The 22,768-nt window shown below is 43.4% G+C and overlaps 1 protein-coding gene across 1 annotated transcript in view; it reads right to left on the bottom strand.

The window, feature by feature from the left end:
• The window catches only part of polr3e (polymerase (RNA) III (DNA directed) polypeptide E), a 30,651-nt gene extending 28,528 nt beyond the window's left edge, over positions 1–2,123 (bottom strand). Inside the window, exons 1-3 of the mRNA XM_084078571.1 lie at positions 1,986–2,123; positions 606–709; positions 100–150 (exon numbers count right to left, since the gene is read on the bottom strand). Coding sequence (XP_083934697.1) covers positions 100–150; positions 606–644 — 90 coding nt within the window. The 5' untranslated portion in view covers positions 645–709; positions 1,986–2,123. The remainder of the gene's footprint in view (positions 1–99; positions 151–605; positions 710–1,985) is intronic.
• Between the last annotated feature and the right edge of the window lie 20,645 nt (positions 2,124–22,768).

Genomic DNA, 22,768 nt, shown 5'->3' with positions numbered 1-22,768 from the left:
TGAATATCGGTAAACAGATGTCAACACCGATTTTTAAACTTGTTTTGAGGGTTGGGTGGGCATGTTTATAAATTGTTCATTTCAAAAATATAAACGTACCTGGAAGAGATAGAGCTTTTCTGCAAGGCTTTTGGCTAGATAGACATCAATCTGAAGACAGAGACAAAGTTGACTCAAGGTTAGTTTTTCACATCTAAAGCAAAAAGTAAACTTTGGAGTGTTTACGTGACGACCACACACTTGACCAGTCTGAATACTGAGCATCAAAATAACTTCCATGTCAACTAAATGAAAGAGCCATGTGGAGTCCGTTTTCCATTAGTGAATACAATAATTTAGCAGTCAAAAGTTGTTTTGAGAGTAATACACTTATACTGACCAGAAGTCGATTAACTGTGCCAGTTAGTTAGTCGTTACAACCACAGCCAAAATGAAGCTGTGTCTGCAGTAACTGATTAGATAAGGTTCGATTTATACTTAGTTGTGTGTGGTTGTGTCGTGCACCAAAAATAGCCGATTTACAAGCTCACAGCTTGCATGACAACCCCACTCAATCAAGTATAATACAAGCGTAAGATACATGTCAAACTGTGGTTCTACAGTACCTCTTCTACAATGGGGTCATCATCCTCCCCGCTTGCCATACTGGAGGGACACAGAGTGAGGGGAGGGAAGAGATGTCGATGGCAATCAGCCGCAGAGGCCCAACCTAGACTCAAGATAAAACATAGAATACATACATATAGGTTAACCACTAGAGGCTCAAGGGCACAAATAAGGTTGGGATCCGGAACCGGAGGAACCGCAGGAACCGGATCCAACATTGATCATCCATCCATCACATTTGGAACTGTTTCCCCAACCGGTTTTATCACACTGTCAGAGCTGGTTATGTGGACTTCACGTCTGCTATACAATTACAATACCAGCGGTTCTCAATCGTTTAAATTTCAAGGACCGCCATAACGGGTCCATTTGGTTCCATTTGTACACTCTCAAGAGTTACAGACCTGTAAAGGACCATTTGGAACCCCGTATATTGCCTATAAGAATCGTTAAAGGGAACCGATACGGAATCAGAATCGTTAAAATCCTAAAGGATCCTAACCCTATAGGCACACACACCCAAGTCCAACACAAAGGTTGAACCAAACACCTCTCTTGCATCAGCTAAAATCCTGAGTCAGTAAAGTCCATCCTCCTTATGACACCTTGTTAGTTAAGATTAAGGAAGGGAAACGTTCAGTAGACCAATACTACTAGACATGATCCTGTGGTAAAGGATCTGAACATATATGTACACTAACAACAGACACCCAAGCTATAGCCAGAGATGTTACAATCTGACAGGTAAAGTTATGATGCAAGAGCATTTGGAAATGGCTTGGATGTTACACTAACTACTGACAATTCTACACTAACTACAGACAACAAGTTAAAGCCAGAGAGATTACAATATGACAGGTAAAGGTATGAATGATGCAAGAGCATGGAAATATAGCTTGAACCTCGAGTTGTATTCATTTCACATGACAGCCAGCAGCATACGATGCTTTCAGGTCATTTGGTACATTACAAAAAGCCCAAGCATACATTGACACAACAAAACCTCTTTAAGTTTACCTACAGCTGACAGTGGGGTAGGCAGGTAACGTTACTGTGTTAGCTTCCACGCTAGCCACGAAGCTCTCATCAGGCCCTAACCATGTCCTACAACAAGTCCTGAAAACGTCCAGAAAAACAAAACAACATGGGCTCAAACTCAACGGATCTCTTCCTCTGTGGCTAATAACGTTAAGATGTAAACACAGTGTACGTTAATGGCAGCTATAGCTAAACCACCCGGCCAAGCTAGCTAAACATTAGCTTCTGATAGCTTTATGGACGTGCCAGTCATAATAATAGAAGTCATTCAAGCAGGAGGAGGCCGTGGGTTTCCAGCTTGTGTTCGCAGACAGACAGCATTGTTTTGACGTGGTTCTCACCTGCAACACTTCACAGCGGGACGTCTTTGGCTATCTCATTCGTGTTGTGGAGTTTGTGTTGTGCCAGGCTGCTGTAGTTACTGCAGTACTGTAGTGTAGTACTGACTCTAAAGTACTAGTGCTGGTGTTGGTACCATGTTGACTCTCTCACACACACGTGGGGAGGAGCTGCTAGTGCTGCTGCCCCACACAACCAGTGTTGCCAGGTTTCGTGAGAGAAACAAGCAACCAGGTCTACGAAAACAGGCCTTTTTTTCTAAATCCCAACAGTTTTTCGGGAAAAAAAATAAAAAAAAATATTTTTTCAAGATTTTTCAAAAATAGCAGATCTACAAGCTCATAGCGCGGCACTCAGTGCCGCGCTATGAGCTTGTATATCTGCTATTTTTGAATAGCCAAATAAATCTAAAGTGACACAGATGCGTTCCAGGTCTTAAGAAGCAACAACTAGGGTAGCTTTTTGCAAATGATTGATTGATTGAATACTTTATTAAGACGTTTGCAGAGAAAAAGCAATACAAGGTCAACTAAGTAGCATTGATAAAGCCCAGAAAAGCCGCAATGGCTTGTTTCAAAAGGGGGCCTCACGTACTCTCCTGGAGACATTAAATGACAGACAGATAAACGCTATCATATATCATATAAACAGTTTAAAGGTAAGAAAAACAGGACCCTGGCACGAACCACTGGTTTAAATAATACATTTAAAAAATGGAACTACCAATTTTTACAAGCAACTTAACAGAAAAGGAATCCCAAAGTCGCTTATAATGAGCCCACATGGCAACACTGCCCACAATGCACCGCGAATATATATCGCTTTCTGCCTGCATAATAATGTAGAAACTTACTTAAAATGACAAAGGATCATTTTCTCTTGTTTTATACTTATTTGTTTAGATTGATTGTGAATGGAAAGAGGTTGGAGAATCAGTGTGTTGTTTGAATCCGGTAGTATTGCGCAAAACGTATGGCAGCGGTGGGATTCGAACCCACGCCTCCGGAGAGACTGGAGCCTTAATCCAGCGCCTTAGACCGCTCGGCCACGCTACCTACACACTCCCCATTGCTTTAAAAAAACACTAATAAATTATCCAACGTATTATAGGCTCTGCTATTGTTACAGTTTGGACTAGTTTTGACTTTTGGGCAAGCTGAAATGCTGATGTAAAACGCTGATATTTCAGCATCACCATGGTTTAAAATTCACTGAGGCCTTACTTTACAGTTTCAAATGTAACGACGTCATGTTGATGACTTCAACATTATTCTGGTTCTGACTTCACATGGACTCTGACGTCATATCTGAGTTGACGACACAACTTACTTTTAGAGTGTTGGATCATGCGCGCACACAAGGAAGAATTGGTCAAATTAGTGCACAAAAGAAAGTCTGCACTGAATGTGCTGCTACTCTGAAACCAGCAGGTGAAACTGATCATCTAATTTGGCCCAATTTAGATGTAGATTTCTATATCTACTGAAATCTCTCTGTTTGAATTCCACAATAACAATACATGCCTGAAAATTAGAAAAGATAGAAAATATTTCCATTCCAAGCAGGCTCATTATCACCTTACTCAACTGCAACGGTCATAGCAAGATCCCATGGGAAGATTATGTTACAGCACCCCCTATTGTGTGGTTGTAGAAAGTACACCCACGGCATCATTTTTGTAAACCTATTTCATCCCGCGGGGGGGATCTCAGTTTCCAGCTTCACCCAGATGAGTGCTGCCCACAGAGGAGTTAGGGGTTACGTGTCTTGCTCAGGGACACTTCCGACACATTGCTGTGGTCTGGAATCGAACCTGCGACCACCATGCAGCTATTGGCCGCGCCACAAAGCCAAAAGTCAGCCCTTGTGCCGTGACATTGTATTCGCAATGCCGTGACCCGGATTCGAACCGGGGTTGCTGCGGCCACAACGCAGAGTACTAACCACTATACGATCACGGCGCGCTACCGGGACTGGTGACTCACATGCTGCTAATTGTGGATTAACTAATTTGAGCTGTAATCAACCATGATTGATTCTTATGAATACCTGCTCTACCCTTTTTGGTACTTTAATTTTTTGTGTTTTAATCTTGTTTTCATTGTTTAAATATGCTTTGATGAGTTCTATCATGTATGTTCTAATAAGGGCCACTAGATGCTCCTTTGACAGTATGTGTTAGTGTTGTTCACAATTATCCAACCTTATATAAACACGCAGATCAGTGTAATGACTGAATGATTGAATACTTTACAGTTTGTAAATAAAATAGTACGTGGCACGATTATTCAATGATATGGTGCTAATCGGTCGAATTGACCACGCAATTAACCGAGAATCGAATATGTAGCAGAATATAAAATGACAGCAACACTTACCTTAGATGCACGCACTCCAAGGAAAAACTGGTCAAATGAATTGCACAAATGAAAGTCTGTGCCTCTACTCTGAAAGCAGCAGGTGAAACAGATCATCTAAATTGGCCCATCTCTGTTCAAATCCAGTGGTGTAAAGTAACTAAGTACATTTACTCAAGTACTTAAGTACATTTTTTAGGTGTTTTTACTTTACTGGAGTATTTTCAATTTTCAGTACTTTTACAGTACTTCTACTCCACATCTCAGATATTATACTTTTACTCCCCTATGATTATTTGAAAACTTTAGTTACTATTTACTTTGTATATTTTGATTATTATTACATTATACTTCAGCCCTATATACATTTCGGCCATTTGAAAATAGCCGGCTATTATTTCAATAGATTCTTTATACATTTTGATCTTGTGAAATGGGACATTCGAATGAGTACTTTTACTTTTGGTACTTTAAGTATATTTTGATGCCGATACTTTTTGTACTTTTACTCAAGCACATTTTAAATACTTGACTTCTAACAGAGTATATCTACAATGCAGTATTGATACTTTTATTTAAGTAAAACATGTGAGTAGCTGACTTCTTCCATCTCTGTTCAAATCCCACAATACCATGCAGGCTCATCTAATCCTCCTACGGTAACAGTCAGAACAAGATGCCATGGGAAGATTATGTTACAGCATCTCCTAGTGTGTGGTTGTAGTAAGTACACCCAAACTATTATTTTTGGATACCGTACCTCATACAGTATCCGTTTTCAGCTTCACCCAGCTGAGTGCTGCACACATGAGTGCGGGGAGCAGTTAGGGGTTGTGTGTCTTGACCAGGGCCACTTCTTCGTCGCATTGCTGGAAGTCTGGAATCGAACGTTCCACCACCATGCAGCTATGGCACTGAATGGCAGACCCACAAAGCCAAAAGCCAGCCCTTGTGCCGTGACATTGTATTCGCAATGCCGTGACCCGGATTCGAACCGGGGTTGCTGCGGCCACAACGCAGAGTACTAACCACTATACGATCACGGCGATCTACCGAGGCTGATGCCATACACAGGGCAAAAAGGATATATCTCCATCAGCCATATTGTCAAGAAATAAGGCCGCTTCCTTACTTCACAGGTGTTACCAATGATACTAATGAAGGCTCTGTTCCATTCTGGTCAAACAGAGTCAATTGTGTTGTGCGCGTTGGTTCACTGGAAAGACTCTGCTACCCCAGTGGGTCTCAAATTGGGGTCCAGGGACCCTCATGGTTCCTTGATGGGGTTTCAAATGGCCTCTACGGGTGCATAAGTCTGAAAGTTTACAAATGGTCCATTTGTCCATTTGGTTATGGAGGTCCTTGAAATTAAAAAGAGATATGAGCTTGTATAACTATCTACTATTTTTGAATAGCCAACACATATGGTTAAAGTGGTTAAAATGATTGACAACATCAAAAATTATATATACTCCAGAAGCAAAGATTTATGTAAAAAAAAAAAAAATCAGTTTTCAGCTTCACCCAGCTGAGTGCTGCCCACAGAGGAGTGAAGTGAGCAGTTAGGGGTTACGCGTCTTGCTCAGGAACACTTCCGACAAATCATAGTGGTCTGGACTCGAACCTGCAACCACCATGCAGCTATGGCCGTTGCGCGAAGCCAAAAGTCACCCCTTGTGCCGTGCATGACATTGTATTCACAAATAATGCCGTGACCCGGATTCGAACCGTGGTTGCTGCGGCCACAACGCAGAGTACTAACCACTATACGATCACGGCCAGTTACCGGGGCTGATTCTTCAATAGCTGCTGATTGTTTTATAACACATTTTGCTGTAATCAACCATGATTGATTCTTATGAATACCTGCTCCATCCAGTAAAAAGGGTTGTTTTTGTGCTATAGATTGTTTTCCTTTAAAATGTTTTCATTGTTTAGATATGCTTTGCTGAGGTCTGGAATGGGCATGCGACCACCATGCAAAGCCAAATGACAGCCCTTGTGCCGTGACATTGTATTCGCAATGCCGTGACCCGGATTAGAACCGGGGTTGCTGCGGCCACAACGCAGAGTACTAACCACTATACGATCACGGCAAGTTACCGGGGATGGTTCTTCTCTCGCTCCTGATTATGTTATAACACATTTTTGCTGTAATCAACCATGTTTGACTCTTATGAATACCTGCTCTATCCAGAAAATGTATTTTTTGTACTTTAGATGTTTTGTTTTTTAACTTTTTACATTCTTTAAATATGCTTTGCTGAGGTCTGGAATCGGCATGCGACCACCAAGCAGCTATAGCGCCCCACAAAACCAAATGACAGCCCTTGTGCCGTGACATTGTATTCGCAATGCCGTGACCCGGATTCGAACCGGGGTTGCTGCGGCCACAACGCAGAGTACTAACCACTATACGATCACGGCGAGCTACCGGGGCTGGTTCTTCACTCACTGCTAATTGTAAAATAACGCATTTTTGCTGTAATCAACCGTGTTTGATTCTTACCTGCTCTAACCAGAAAATGCATTTTTGGGTTTTATACTTTACACATTCTTTAAATATACTTTGCTGCGGTCTGGAATGGGCATGCGACCACCATGCAAATATGGCCGCCCAAGAGAGCCAAATGAAAGCCCTTGTGCCGTGACATTGTATTCGCAATGCCGTGACCCGGATTCGAACCGGGGTTGCTGCGGCCACAACGCAGAGTACTAACCACTATACGATCACGGCGAGTTACCGGGGCTGGTTCTTCAATAGCTGCAGATTGTTTTATAACACATTTTGCTGTAATCAACCATGATTGATTCTTATGAATACCTGCTCCATCCAGTAAAAAGGGTTGTTTTTGTGCTATAGATTGTTTTCCTTTAAAATGTTTTCATTGTTTAGATATGCTTTGCTGAGGTCTGGAATGGGCATGCGACCACCATGCAAAGCCAAATGACAGCCCTTGTGCCGTGACATTGTATTCGCAATGCCGTGACCCGGATTCGAACCGGGGTTGCTGCGGCCACAACGCAGAGTACTAACCACTATACGATCACGGCCAGTTACCGGGGCTGATTCTTAAATAGCTGCTGATTGTTTTATAACACATTTTGCTGTAATCAACCATGATTGATTCTTATGAATACCTGCTCCATCCAGTAAAAAGTGTTGTTTATGTGCTATAGATTGTTTTCCTTTAAAATGTTTTCATTGTTTAGATATGCTTTGCTGAGGTATGGAATGGGCATGCGACCACCATGCAAAGCCAAATGACAGCCCTTGTGCCGTGACATTGTATTCGCAATGCCGTGACCCGGATTCGAACCGGGGTTGCTGCGGCCACAACGCAGAGTACTAACCACTATACGATCACGGCGAGTTACCGGGGCTGGTTCTTCAATAGCTGCAGATTGTTTTATAACACATTTTGCTGTAATCAACCATGATTGATTCTTATGAATACCTGCTCCATCCAGTAAAAAGGGTTGTTTTTGTGCTATAGATTGTTTTCCTTTAAAATGTTTTCATTGTTTAGATATGCTTTGCTGAGGTCTGGAATTGGCATAGGACCACCATGCAAAGCCAAATGACAGCCCTTGTGCCGTGACATTGTATTCGCAATGCCGTGACCAGGATTCGACCCGGGGTTGCTGCGGCCACAACGCAGAGTACTAACCACTATACGATCACGGCAAGTTACCGGGGCTGGTTCTTCTCTCGCTCCTGATTATGTTATAACACATTTTTGCTGTAATCAACCATGTTTGACTCTTATGAATACCTGCTCTATCCAGAAAATGTCTTTTTTGTACTTTAGATGTTTCGTTTTTTAACTTTTTACATTCTTTAAATATGCTTTGCTGAGGTCTGGAATCGGCATGCGACCACCAAGCAGCTATAGCGCCCCACAAAACCAAATGACAGCCCTTGTGCCATGACATTGTATTCGCAATGCCGTGACCCGGATTCGAACCGGGGTTGCTGCGGCCACAACGCAGAGTACTAACCACTATACGATCACCGCGAGCTACCGGGGCTGGTTCTTCACTCACTGCTAATTGTAAAATAAAGCATTTTTGCTGTAATCAACCGTGTTTGATTCTTACCTGCTCTATCCAGAAAATGCATTTTTTTGGTTTTATACTTTACACATTCTTTAAATATACTTTGCTGCGGTCTGGAATGGGCATGCGACCACCATGCAAATATGGCCGCCCAAGAGAGCCAAATGAAAGCCCTTGTGCCGTGACATTGTATTCGCAATGCCGTGACCCGGATTCGAACCGGGGTTGCTGCGGCCACAACGCAGAGTACTAACCACTATACGATCACGGCGAGTTACCGGGGCTGATTCTTCAATAGCTGCTGATTGTTTTATAACACATTTTGCTGTAATCAACCATGATTGATTCTTATGAATAACTGCTCCATCCAGTAAAAAGGGTTGTTTTTGTGCTATAGATTGTTTTCCTTTAAAATGTTTTCATTGTTTAGATATGCTTTGCTGAGGTCTGGAATGGGCATGCGACCACCATGCAAAGCCAAATGACAGCCCTTGTGCCGTGACATTGTATTCGCAATGCCGTGACCCGGATTCGAACCGGGGTTGCTGCGGCCACAACGCAGAGTACTAACCACTATATGATCACGGCAAGTTACCGGGGCTGGTTCTTCTCTCGCTCCTGATTATGTTATAACACATTTTTGCTGTAATCAACCATGTTTGACTCTTATGAATACCTGCTCTATCCAGAAAATGTCTTTTTTGTACTTTAGATGTTTTGTTTTTTAACTTTTTACATTCTTTAAATATGCTTTGCTGAGGTCTGGAATCGGCATGCGACCACCAAGCAGCTATAGCGCCCCACAAAACCAAATGACAGCCCTTGTGCCGTGACATTGTATTCGCAATGCCGTGACCCGGATTCGAACCGGGGTTGCTGCGGCCACAACGCAGAGTACTAACCACTATACGATCACGGCGAGCTACCGGGGCTGGTTCTTCACTCACTGCTAATTGTAAAATAACGCATTTTTGCTGTAATCAACCGTGTTTGATTCTTACCTGCTCTATCCAGAAAATGCATGTTTTGGTTTTATACTTTACACATTCTTTAAATATACTTTGCTGCGGTCTGGAATGGGCATGCGACCACCATGCAAATATGGCCGCCCAAGAGAGCCAAATGAAAGCCCTTGTGCCGTGACATTGTATTCGCAATGCCGTGACCCGGATTCGAACCGGGGTTGCTGCGGCCACAACACAGAGTACTAACCACTATACGATCACGGCGAGTTACCGGGGCTGGTTCTTCAATAGCTGCTGATTGTTTTATAACACATTTTGCTGTAATGAACCATGATTGATTCTTATGAATACCTGCTCCATCCAGTAAAAAGGGTTGTTTTTGTGCTATAGATTGTTTTCCTTTAAAATGTTTTCATTGTTTAGATATGCTTTGCTGAGGTCTGGAATGGGCATGCGACCACCATGCAAAGCCAAATGACAGCCCTTGTGCCGTGACATTGTATTCGCAATGCCGTGACCCGGATTCGAACCGGGGTTGCTGCGGCCACAACGCAGAGTACTAACCACCATACGATCACGGCGAGCTACCGGGGCTGGTTCTTCACTCACTGCTAATTGTAAAATAACGCATTTTTGCTGTAATCAACCGTGTTTGATTCTTACCTGCTCTATCCAGAAAATGCATGTTTTGGTTTTATACTTTACACATTCTTTAAATATACTTTGCTGCGGTCTGGAATGGGCATGCGACCACCATGCAAATATGGCCGCCCAAGAGAGCCAAATGAAAGCCCTTGTGCCGTGACATTGTATTCGCAATGCCGTGACCCGGATTCGAACCGGGGTTGCTGCGGCCACAACACAGAGTACTAACCACTATACGATCACGGCGAGTTACCGGGGCTGATTCTTCAATAGCTGCTGATTGTTTTATAACACATTTTGCTGTAATCAACCATGATTGATTCTTGTGAATACCTGCTCCATCCAGTAAAAAGGGTTGTTTTTGTGCTATAGATTGTTTTCCTTTAAAATGTTTTCATTGTTTAGATATGCTTTGCTGAGGTCTGGAATGGGCATGCGACCACCATGCAAAGCCAAATGACAGCCCTTGTGCCGTGACATTGTATTCGCAATGCCGTGACCCGGATTCGAACCGGGGTTGCTGCGGCCACAACGCAGAGTACTAAACACTATACGATCACGGCGAGCCACCGGGGCTGGTTCTTCACTCACTGCTAATTGTAAAATAACGCATTTTTGCTGTAATCAACCGTGTTTGATTCTTACCTGCTCTATCCAGAAAATGCATGTTTTGGTTTTATACTTTACACATTCTTTAAATATACTTTGCTGCGGTCTGGAATGGGCATGCGACCACCATGCAAATATGGCCGCCCAAGAGAGCCAAATGAAAGCCCTTGTGCCGTGACATTGTATTCGCAATGCCGTGACCCGGATTCGAACCGGGGTTGCTGCGGCCACAACGCAGAGTACTAACCACTATACGATCACGGCGAGTTACCGGGGCTGGTTCTTCAATAGCTGCTGATTGTTTTATAACACATTTTGCTGTAATCAACCATGATTGATTCTTATGAATACCTGCTCCATCCAGTAAAAAGGGTTGTTTTTGTGCTATAGATTGTTTTCATTGTTTAGATATGCTTTGCTGAGGTCTGGAATGGGCATGCGACCACCATGCAAAGCCAAATGACAGCCCTTGTGCCGTGACATTGTATTCGCAATGCCGTGACCCGGATTCGAACCGGGGTTGCTGCGGCCACAACGCAGAGTACTAACCACTATACGATCACGGCGAGTTACCGGGGCTGGTTCTTCCCTCGCTGCTGATTGTGTTATAACACATTTTTCCTGTAATCAACCATGTTTGATTCTTATGAATACCTGGAATGGGCATGCGACCACCATGCAAATATGGCCGCCCAAAAGAGCCAAATGAAAGCCCTTGTGCCGTGACATTGTATTCGCAATGCCGTGACCCGGATTCGAACCGGGGTTGCTGCGGCCACAACACAGAGTACTAACCACTATACGATCACGGCAAGTTACCGGGGCTGGTTCTTCTCTCGCTCCTGATTATGTAATAACACATTTTTGCTGTAATCAACCATGTTTGACTCTTATGAATACCTGCTCTATCCAGAAAATGTCTTTTTTGTACTTTAGATGTTTTGTTTTTTAACTTTTTACATTCTTTAAATATGCTTTGCTGAGGTCTGGAATCGGCATGCGACCACCAAGCAGCTATAGCGCCCCACAAAACCAAATGACAGCCCTTGTGCCGTGACATTGTATTCGCAATGCCGTGACCCGGATTCGAACCGGGGTTGCTGCGGCCAAAACGCAGAGTACTAACCACTATACGATCACGGCGAGCTACCGGGGCTGGTTCTTCACTCACTGCTAATTGTAAAATAACGCATTTTTGCTGTAATCAACCGTGTTTGATTCTTACCTGCTCTATCCAGAAAATGCATTTTTTGGTTTTATACTTTACACATTCTTTAAATATACTTTGCTGCGGTCTGGAATGGGCATGCGACCACCATGCAAATATGGCCGCCCAAGAGATTCAAATGAAAGCCCTTGTGCCGTGACATTGTATTCGCAATGCCATGATCCGGATTCGAACCGGGGTTGCTGCGGCCACAACGCAGAGTACTAACCACTATACGATCACGGCCAGTTACCGGGGCTGATTCTTCAATAGCTGCTGATTGTTTTATAACACATTTTGCTGTAATCAACCATGATTGATTCTTATGAATAACTGCTCCATCCAGTAAAAAGGGTTGTTTTTGTGCTATAGATTGTTTTCCTTTAAAATGTTTTCATTGTTTAGATATGCTTTGCTGAGGTCTGGAATGGGCATGCGACCACCATGCAAAGCCAAATGACAGCCCTTGTGCCGTGACATTGTATTCGCAATGCCGTGACCCGGATTCGAACCGGGGTTGCTGCGGCCACAACGCAGAGTACTAACCACTATATGATCACGGCAAGTTACCGGGGCTGGTTCTTCTCTCGCTCCTGATTATGTTATAACACATTTTTGCTGTAATCAACCATGTTTGACTCTTATGAATACCTGCTCTATCCAGAAAATGTCTTTTTTGTACTTTAGATGTTTTGTTTTTTAACTTTTTACATTCTTTAATTATGCTTTGCTGAGGTCTGGAATCGGCATGCGACCACCAAGCAGCTATAGCGCCCCACAAAACCAAATGACAGCCCTTGTGCCGTGACAGTGTATTCGCAATGCCGTGACCCGGATTCGAACCGGGGTTGCTGCGGCCACAACGCAGAGTACTAACCACTATACGATCACGGCGAGCTACCGGGGCTGGTTCTTCACTCACTGCTAATTGTAAAATAACGCATTTTTGCTGTAATCAACCGTGTTTGATTCTTACCTGCTCTATCCAGAAAATGCATGTTTTGGTTTTATACTTTACACATTCTTTAAATATACTTTGCTGCGGTCTGGAATGGGCATGCGACCACCATGCAAATATGGCCGCCCAAGAGAGCCAAATGAAAGCCCTTGTGCCGTGACATTGTATTCGCAATGCCGTGACCCGGATTCGAACCGGGGTTGCTGCGGCCACAACACAGAGTACTAACCACTATACGATCACAGCGAGTTACCGGGGCTGGTTCTTCAATAGCTGCTGATTGTTTTATAACACATTTTGCTGTAATGAACCATGATTGATTCTTATGAATACCTGCTCCATCCAGTAAAAAGGGTTGTTTTTGTGCTATAGATTGTTTTCCTTTAAAATGTTTTCATTGTTTAGATATGCTTTGCTGAGGTCTGGAATGGGCATGCGACCACCATGCAAAGCCAAATGACAGCCCTTGTGCCGTGACATTGTATTCGCAATGCCGTGACCCGGATTCGAACCGGGGTTGCTGCGGCCACAACGCAGAGTACTAACCACTATACGATCACGGCGAGCTACCGGGGCTGGTTCTTCACTCACTGCTAATTGTAAAATAACGCATTTTTGCTGTAATCAACCGTGTTTGATTCTTACCTGCTCTATCCAGAAAATGCATGTTTTGGTTTTATACTTTACACATTCTTTAAATATACTTTGCTGCGGTCTGGAATGGGCATGCGACCACCATGCAAATATGGCCGCCCAAGAGAGCCAAATGAAAGCCCTTGTGCCGTGACATTGTATTCGCAATGCCGTGACCCGGATTCGAACCGGGGTTGCTGCGGCCACAACACAGAGTACTAACCACTATACGATCACGGCGAGTTACCGGGGCTGATTCTTCAATAGCTGCTGATTGTTTTATAACACATTTTGCTGTAATCAACCATGATTGATTCTTGTGAATACCTGCTCCATCCAGTAAAAAGGGTTGTTTTTGTGCTATAGATTGTTTTCCTTTAAAATGTTTTCATTGTTTAGATGTGCTTTGCTGAGGTCTGGAATGGGCATGCGACCACCATGCAAAGCCAAATGACAGCCCTTGTGCCGTGACATTGTATTCGCAATGCCGTGACCCGGATTCGAACCGGGGTTGCTGCGGCCACAACGCAGAGTACTAACCACTATACGATCACGGCAAGTTACCGGGGCTGGTTCTTCTCTCGCTCCTGATTATGTTATAACACATTTTTTCTGTAATCAACCATGTTTGACTCTTATGAATACCTGCTCTATCCAGAAAATGTCTTTTTTGTACTTTAGATGTTTTGTTTTTTAACTTTTTAAATTCTTTAAATATGCTTTGCTGAGGTCTGGAATCGCCAGCGACCACCAAGCAGCTATAGCGCCCCACAAAACCAAATGACAGCCCTTGTGCCGTGACATTGTATTCGCAATGCCGTGACCCGGATTCGAACCGGGGTTGCTGCGGCCACAACGCAGAGTACTAACCACTATACGATCACGGCAAGTTACCGGGGCTGGTTCTTCTCTCGCTCCTGATTATGTTATAACACATTTTTGCTGTAATCAACCATGTTTGACTCTTATGAATACCTGCTCTATCCAGAAAATGTCTTTTTTGTACTTTAGATGTTTTGTTTTTTAACTTTTTACATTCTTTAAATATGCTTTGCTGAGGTCTGGAATCGGCATGCGACCACCAAGCAGCTATAGCGCCCCACAAAACCAAATGACAGCCCTTGTGCCGTGACATTGTATTCGCAATGCCGTGACCCGGATTCGAACCGGGGTTGCTGCGGCCACAACGCAGAGCACTAACCACTATACGATCACGGCGAGCTACCGGGGCTGGTTCTTCACTCACTGCTAATTGTAAAATAACGCATTTTTGCTGTAATCAACCGTGTTTGATTCTTACCTGCTCTATCCAGAAAATGCATTTTTTGGTTTTATACTTTACACATTCTTTAAATATACTTTGCTGCGGTCTGGAATGGGCATGCGACCACCATGCAAATATGGCCGCCCAAGAGAGCCAAATGAAAGCCCTTGTGCCGTGACATTGTATTCGCAATGCCGTGACCCGGATTCGAACCGGGGTTGCTGCGGCCACAACACAGAGTACTAACCACTATACGATCACGGCGAGTTACCGGGGCTGATTCTTCAATAGCTGCTGATTGTTTTATAACACATTTTGCTGTAATCAACCATGATTGATTCTTATGAATACCTGCTCCATCCAGTAAAAAGGGTTGTTTTTGTGCTATAGATTGTTTTCCTTTAAAATGTTTTCATTGTTTAGATGTGCTTTGCTGAGGTCTGGAATGGGCATGCGACCACCATGCAAAGCCAAATGACAGCCCTTGTGCCGTGACATTGTATTCGCAATGCCGTGACCCGGATTCGAACCGGGGTTGCTGCGGCCACAACGCAGAGTACTAACCACTATACGATCACGGCAAGTTACCGGGGCTGGTTCTTCTCTCGCTCCTGATTATGTTATAACACATTTTTTCTGTAATCAACCATGTTTGACTCTTATGAATACCTGCTCTATCCAGAAAATGTCTTTTTTGTACTTTAGATGTTTTGTTTTTTAACTTTTTACATTCTTTAAATATGCTTTGCTGAGGTCTGGAATCGCCAGCGACCACCAAGCAGCTATGGCGCCCCACAAAACCAAATGACAGCCCTTGTGCCGTGACATTGTATTCGCAATGCCGTGACCCGGATTCGAACCGGGGTTGCTGCGGCCACAACGCAGAGTACTAACCACTATACGATCACGGCAAGTTACCGGGGCTGGTTCTTCTCTCGCTCCTGATTATGTTATAACACATTTTTGCTGTAATCAACCATGTTTGACTCTTATGAATACCTGCTCTATCCAGAAAATGTCTTTTTTGTACTTTAGATGTTTTGTTTTTTAACTTTTTACATTCTTTAAATATGCTTTGCTGAGGTCTGGAATCGGCATGCGACCACCAAGCAGCTATACTGTAGCGCCCCACAAAACCAAATGACAGCCCTTGTGCTGTGACATTGTATTCGCAATGCCGTGACCCGGATTCGAACCGGGGTTGCTGCGGCCACAACGCAGAGTACTAACCACTATACGATCACGGCGAGCTACCGGGGCTGGTTCTTCACTCACTGCTAATTGTAAAATAACGCATTTTTGCTGTAATCAACCGTGTTTGATTCTTACCTGCTCTATCCAGAAAATGCATTTTTTGGTTTTATACTTTACACATTCTTTAAATATACTTTGCTGCGGTCTGGAATGGGCATGCGACCACCATGCAAATATGGCCGCCCAAGAGAGCCAAATGAAAGCCCTTGTGCCGTGACATTGTATTCGCAATGCCATGACCCGGATTCGAACCGGGGTTGCTGCGGCCACAACGCAGAGTACTAACCACTATACGATCACGGCCAGTTACCGGGGCTGATTCTTCAATAGCTGCTGATTGTTTTATAACACATTTTGCTGTAATCAACCATGATTGATTCTTATGAATAACTGCTCCATCCAGTAAAAAGGGTTGTTTTTGTGCTATAGATTGTTTTCCTTTAAAATGTTTTCATTGTTTAGATATGCTTTGCTGAGGTCTGGAATGGGCATGCGACCACCATGCAAAGCCAAATGACAGCCCTTGTGCCGTGACATTGTATTCGCAATGCCGTGACCCGGATTCGAACCGGGGTTGCTGCGGCCACAACGCAGAGTACTAACCACTATATGATCACGGCAAGTTAACGGGGCTGGTTCTTCTCTCGCTCCTGATTATGTTATAACACATTTTTGCTGTAATCAACCATGTTTGACTCTTATGAATACCTGCTCTATCCAGAAAATGTCTTTTTTGTACTTTAGATGTTTTGTTTTTTAACTTTTTACATTCTTTAAATATGCTTTGCTGAAGTCTGGAATCGGCATGCGACCACCAAGCAGCTATAGCGCCCCACAAAACCAAATGACAGCCCTTGTGCCGTGACATTGTATTCGCAATGCCGTGACCCGGATTCGAACCGGGGTTGCTGCGGCCACAACGCAGAGTACTAACCACTATACGATCACGGCGAGCTACCGGGGCTGGTTCTTCACTTACTGCTAATTGTAAAATAACGCATTTTTGCTGTAATCAACCGTGTTTGATTCTTACCTGCTCTATCCAGAAAATTCATGTTTTGGTTTTATACTTTACACATTCTTTAAATATACTTTGCTGCAGTCTGGAATGGGCATGCGACCACCATGCAAATATGGCCGCCCAAGAGAGCCAAATGAAAGCCCTTGTGCCGTGACATTGTATTCGCAATGCCGTGACCCGGATTCGAACCGGGGTTGCTGCGGCCACAACGCAGAGTACTAACCACTATACGATCACGGCAAGTTACCGGGGCTGGTTCTTCTCTCGCTCCTGATTATGTTATAACACATTTTTTCTGTAATCAACCATGTTTGACTCTTATGAATACCTGCTCTATCCAGAAAATGTCTTTTTTGTACTTTAGATGTTTTGTTTTTTAACTTTTTACATTCTTTAAATATGCTTTGCTGAGGTCTGGAATCGCCAGCGACCACCAAGCAGCTATAGCGCCCCACAAAACCAAATGACAGCCCTTGTGCCGTGACATTGTATTCGCAATGCCGTGACCCGGATTCGAACCGGGGTTGCTGCGGCCACAACGCAGAGTACTAACCACTATACGATCACGGCGAGTTACCGGGGCTGGTTCTTCAATAGCTGCTGATTGTTTTATAACACATTTTGCTGTAATCAACCATGATTGACTCTTATGAATACCTGCTCCATCCAGTAAAAAGGGTTGTTTTTGTGCTATAGATTGTTTTCCTTTAAAATGTTTTCATTGTTTAGATATGCTTTGCTGAGGTCTGGAATGGGCATGCGACCACCATGCAAAGCCAAATGACAGCCCTTGTGCCGTGACATTGTATTCGCAATGCCGTGACCCAGATTCGAACCGGAGTGGCTGCGGCAACAACGCAAAGTACTAACCACTATACGATCACGGCAAGTTACCGGGCCTGGTTCTTCTCTCGCTCCTGATTATGTTATAACACATTTTTGCTGTAATCAACCATGTTTGACTGTTATGAATACCTGCTCTATCCAGAAAATGTATTTTTTGTACTTTAGATGTTTTGTTTTTTAACTTTTTACATTCTTGAAATATGCTTTGCTGAGGTCTGGAATCGGCATGCGACCACCAAGCAGCTATAGCGCCCCACAAAACCAAATGACAGCCCTTGTGCCGTGACATTGTATTCGCAATGCCGTGACCCGGATTCGAACCGGGGTTGCTGCGGCCACAACGCAGAGTACTAACCACTATACGATCACGGCGAGCTACCGGGGCTGGTTCTTCACTTACTGCTAATTGTAAAATAACGCATTTTTGCTGTAATCAACCGTGTTTGATTCTTACCTGCTCTATCCAGAAAATGCATGTTTTGGTTTTATACTTTACACATTCTTTAAATATACTTTGCTGCGGTCTGGAATGGGCATGCGACCACCATGCAAATATGGCCGCCCAAGAGAGCCAAATGAAAGCCCTTGTGCCGTGACATTGTATTCGCAATGCCGTGACCCGGATTCTAACCGGGGTTGCTGCGGCCACAACGCAGAGTACTAACCACTATACGATCACGGCCAGTTACCGGGGCTGATTCTTCAATAGCTGCTGATTGTTTTATAACACATTTTGCTGTAATCAACCATGATTGATTCTTATGAATACCTGCTCCATCCAGTAAAAAGGGTTGTTTTTGTGCTATAGATTGTTTTCCTTTAAAATGTTTTCATTGTTTAGATGTGCTTTGCTGAGGTCTGGAATGGGCATGCGACCACCATGCAAAGCCAAATGACAGCCCTTGTGCCGTGACATTGTATTCGCAATGCCGTGACCCGGATTCGAACCGGGGTTGCTGCGGCCACAACGCAGAGTACTAACCACTATACGATCACGGCAAGTTACCGGGGCTGGTTCTTCTCTCGCTCCTGATTATGTTATAACACATTTTTGCTGTAATCAACCATGTTTGACTCTTATGAATACCTGCTCTATCCAGAAAATGTCTTTTTTGTACTTTAGATGTTTTGTTTTTTAACTTTTTACATTCTTTAAATATGCTTTGCTGAGGTCTGGAATCGGCATGCGACCACCAAGCAGCTATAGCGCCCCACAAAACCAAATGACAGCCCTTGTGCCGTGACATTGTATTCGCAATGCCGTGACCCGGATTCGAACCGGGGTTGCTGCGGCCACAACGCAGAGTACTAACCACTATACGATCACGGCGAGCTACCGGGGCTGGTTCTTCACTCACTGCTAATTGTAAGATAACGCATTTTTGCTGTAATCAACCGTGTTTGATTCTTACCTGCTCTATCCAGAAAATGCATTTTTTGGTTTTATACTTTACACATTCTTTAAATATACTTTGCTGCGGTCTGGAATGGGCATGCGACCACCATGCAAATATGGCCGCCCAAGAGAGCCAAATGAAAGCCCTTGTGCCGTGACATTGTATTCGCAATGCCGTGACCCGGATTCGAACCGGGGTTGCTGCGGCCACAACGCAGAGTACTAACCACTATACGATCACGGCGAGTTACCGGGGCTGATTCTTCAATAGCTGCTGATTGTTTTATAACACATTTTGCTGTAATCAACCATGATTGATTTTTATGAATACCTGCTCCATCCAGTAAAAAGGGTTGTTTTTGTGCTATAGATTGTTTTCCTTTAAAATGTTTTCATTGTTTAGATATGCTTTGCTGAGGTCTGGAATGGGCATGCGACCACCATGCAAAGCCAAATGACAGCCCTTGTGCCGTGACATTGTATTCGCAATGCCGTGACCCGGATTCGAACCGGGGTTGCTGCGGCCACAACGCAGAGTACTAACCACTATACGATCACGGCAAGTTACCGGGGCTGGTTCTTCTCTCGCTCCTGATTATGTTATAACACATTTTTTCTGTAATCAACCATGTTTGACTCTTATGAATACCTGCTCTATCCAGAAAATGTCTTTTTTGTACTTTAGATGTTTTGTTTTTTAACTTTTTACATTCTTTAAATATGCTTTGCTGAGGTCTGGAATCGCCAGCGACCACCAAGCAGCTATAGCGCCCCACAAAACCAAATGACAGCCCTTGTGCCGTGACATTGTATTCGCAATGCCGTGACCCGGATTCGAACCGGGGTTGCTGCGGCCACAACGCAGAGTACTAACCACTATACGATCACGGCGAGTTACCGGGGCTGGTTCTTCAATAGCTGCTGATTGTTTTATAACACATTTTGCTGTAATCAACCATGATTGACTCTTATGAATACCTGCTCCATCCAGTAAAAAGGGTTGTTTTTGTGCTATAGATTGTTTTCCTTTAAAATGTTTTCATTGTTTAGATATGCTTTGCTGAGGTCTGGAATGGGCATGCGACCACCATGCAAAGCCAAATGACAGCCCTTGTGCCGTGACATTGTATTCGCAATGCCGTGACCCAGATTCGAACCGGAGTGGCTGCGGCAACAACGCAAAGTACTAACCACTATACGATCACGGCAAGTTACCGGGGCTGGTTCTTCTCTCGCTCCTGATTATGTTATAACACATTTTTTCTGTAATCAACCATGTTTGACTGTTATGAATACCTGCTCTATCCAGAAAATGTCTTTTTTGTACTTTAGATGTTTTGTTTTTTAACTTTTTACATTCTTGAAATATGCTTTGCTGAGGTCTGGAATCGGCATGCGACCACCAAGCAGCTATAGCGCCCCACAAAACCAAATGACAGCCCTTGTGCCGTGACATTGTATTCGCAATGCCGTGACCCGGATTCGAACCGGGGTTGCTGCGGCCACAACGCAGAGTACTAACCACTATACGATCACGGCGAGCTACCGGGGCTGGTTCTTCACTCACTGCTAATTGTAAGATAACGCATTTTTGCTGTAATCAACCGTGTTTGATTCTTACCTGCTCTATCCAGAAAATGCATTTTTTGGTTTTATACTTTACACATTCTTTAAATATACTTTGCTGCGGTCTGGAATGGGCATGCGACCACCATGCAAATATGGCCGCCCAAGAGAGCCAAATGAAAGCCCTTGTGCCGTGACATTGTATTCGCAATGCCGTGACCCGGATTCGAACCGGGGTTGCTGCGGCCACAACGCAGAGTACTAACCACTATACGATCACGGCGAGTTACCGGGGCTGATTCTTCAATAGCTGCTGATTGTTTTATAACACATTTTGCTGTAATCAACCATGATTGATTTTTATGAATACCTGCTCCATCCAGTAAAAAGGGTTGTTTTTGTGCTATAGATTGTTTTCCTTTAAAATGTTTTCATTGTTTAGATATGCTTTGCTGAGGTCTGGAATGGGCATGCGACCACCATGCAAAGCCAAATGACAGCCCTTGTGCCGTGACATTGTATTCGCAATGCCGTGATCCGGATTCGAACCGGGGTTGCTGCGGCCACAACGCAGAGTACTAACCACTATACGATCACGGCGAGTTACCGGGGCTGGTTCTTCTCTCGCTGCTGATTGTGTTATAACACATTTTTGCTGTAATCAACCATGTCTGATTCTTATGAATACCTGGAATGGGCATGCGACCACCATGCAAATATGGCCGCCCAAAAGAGCCAAATGAAAGCCCTTGTGCCGTGACATTGTATTCGCAATGCCGTGACCCGGATTCAAACCGGGGTTGCTGCCGCCACAACGCAGAGTACTAACCGATATACGATCACGGCGAGTTACCTGGGCTGGTTCCTCACTTGCTGCTAATTGTGAAATTTTTTTTTTTTCTGTAATCAACCCTGATTGATTCCTATTATTACCTGCTCTATCCAGAAAATTACTTTTTTGTACTTTAGATTTTTTAGTTTTTAACTTTTTTCATTGTTTAAATTTGCTTGTGTTCTATCATGTATTTTCTAATAAGGGCCACTAGATCCTTCTGTCCTTTGGGAGGGCCCGATTTTGTCCTTTGACAGTATATGTGTTAGTGTTCATCACAATTTTCCAACCATCTTAAGTTGTTTATAAGGCATACCCTTGTTTCCAGGGTTTATTTTTACATTGGCAAATCCTAATAGTGATTGTCAAAATTGTGTCTAATAGCGAGATAATTGAATAACTTCATAATTCCAACACATTCCTTTTTTTCTTCCCTCAACCATTTTAGTAGGTAAAATATCTGAAAATTCAGAAAATGCAAACAGTCCTCTCCTCTGCTGTTTATTACAAGGCCTCAGCAATGCTCCCCAGAATATTATGACTGAAATTAATCATAAAGAGGCTATGGATTTGTCAATAAATATTAGGGCACAATTCATTTGTCATCATATTGGTATAGGCAAATGAATTGTTATAGACCTTAAAAATGCAACATCAGTCGAACTGATATCAAAATATTATTGGTTTTAGCTGATATTTTTTTGTACAAGTATGTTTGAATGTGAGGCTGAAAAAGCCTTTTGAGAAGATGAAGGCTACAGATTCAATCAATGTTTTCTGGGGAAGCTTTCAAGAGGTCAACAAGTTAGAAAAATGTAGAGTAAAAATACCACATTTAAGTTCTTCGAACTTAAATCAACAGTATGCTTAGTAGGCCTACACGAGGAAATAAGAATGCACTGTTTTTTAGAAGTCGGCAGATCCGCGCCCAGAATCACAGTTTCTGTACAATAGTTGTAAAGGTAAACCCTACTGGAAATTTGTAGTGCAATATCAGCATCTGTCGAATTGACCACGCAATTAATCGAATATCGAATATCAGCCAAAATGTCTATATCCCGACCCTAATAAATATTATTCTGAATATCTGAAGAGAAGAATTTCAATACCAATCAATATGCTAGACATAATTAAAATATGAAAAAAATAAAGCATGTAACAGAATATAAAATG

Source organism: Gymnoscopelus microlampas (assembly GCF_963454915.1).
Source record: "Gymnoscopelus microlampas genome assembly, chromosome: 14".
NCBI classification, from domain to species: domain Eukaryota; kingdom Metazoa; phylum Chordata; class Actinopteri; order Myctophiformes; family Myctophidae; genus Gymnoscopelus; species Gymnoscopelus microlampas.
This window is presented reverse-complemented; position numbering and strand designations above follow the sequence as displayed.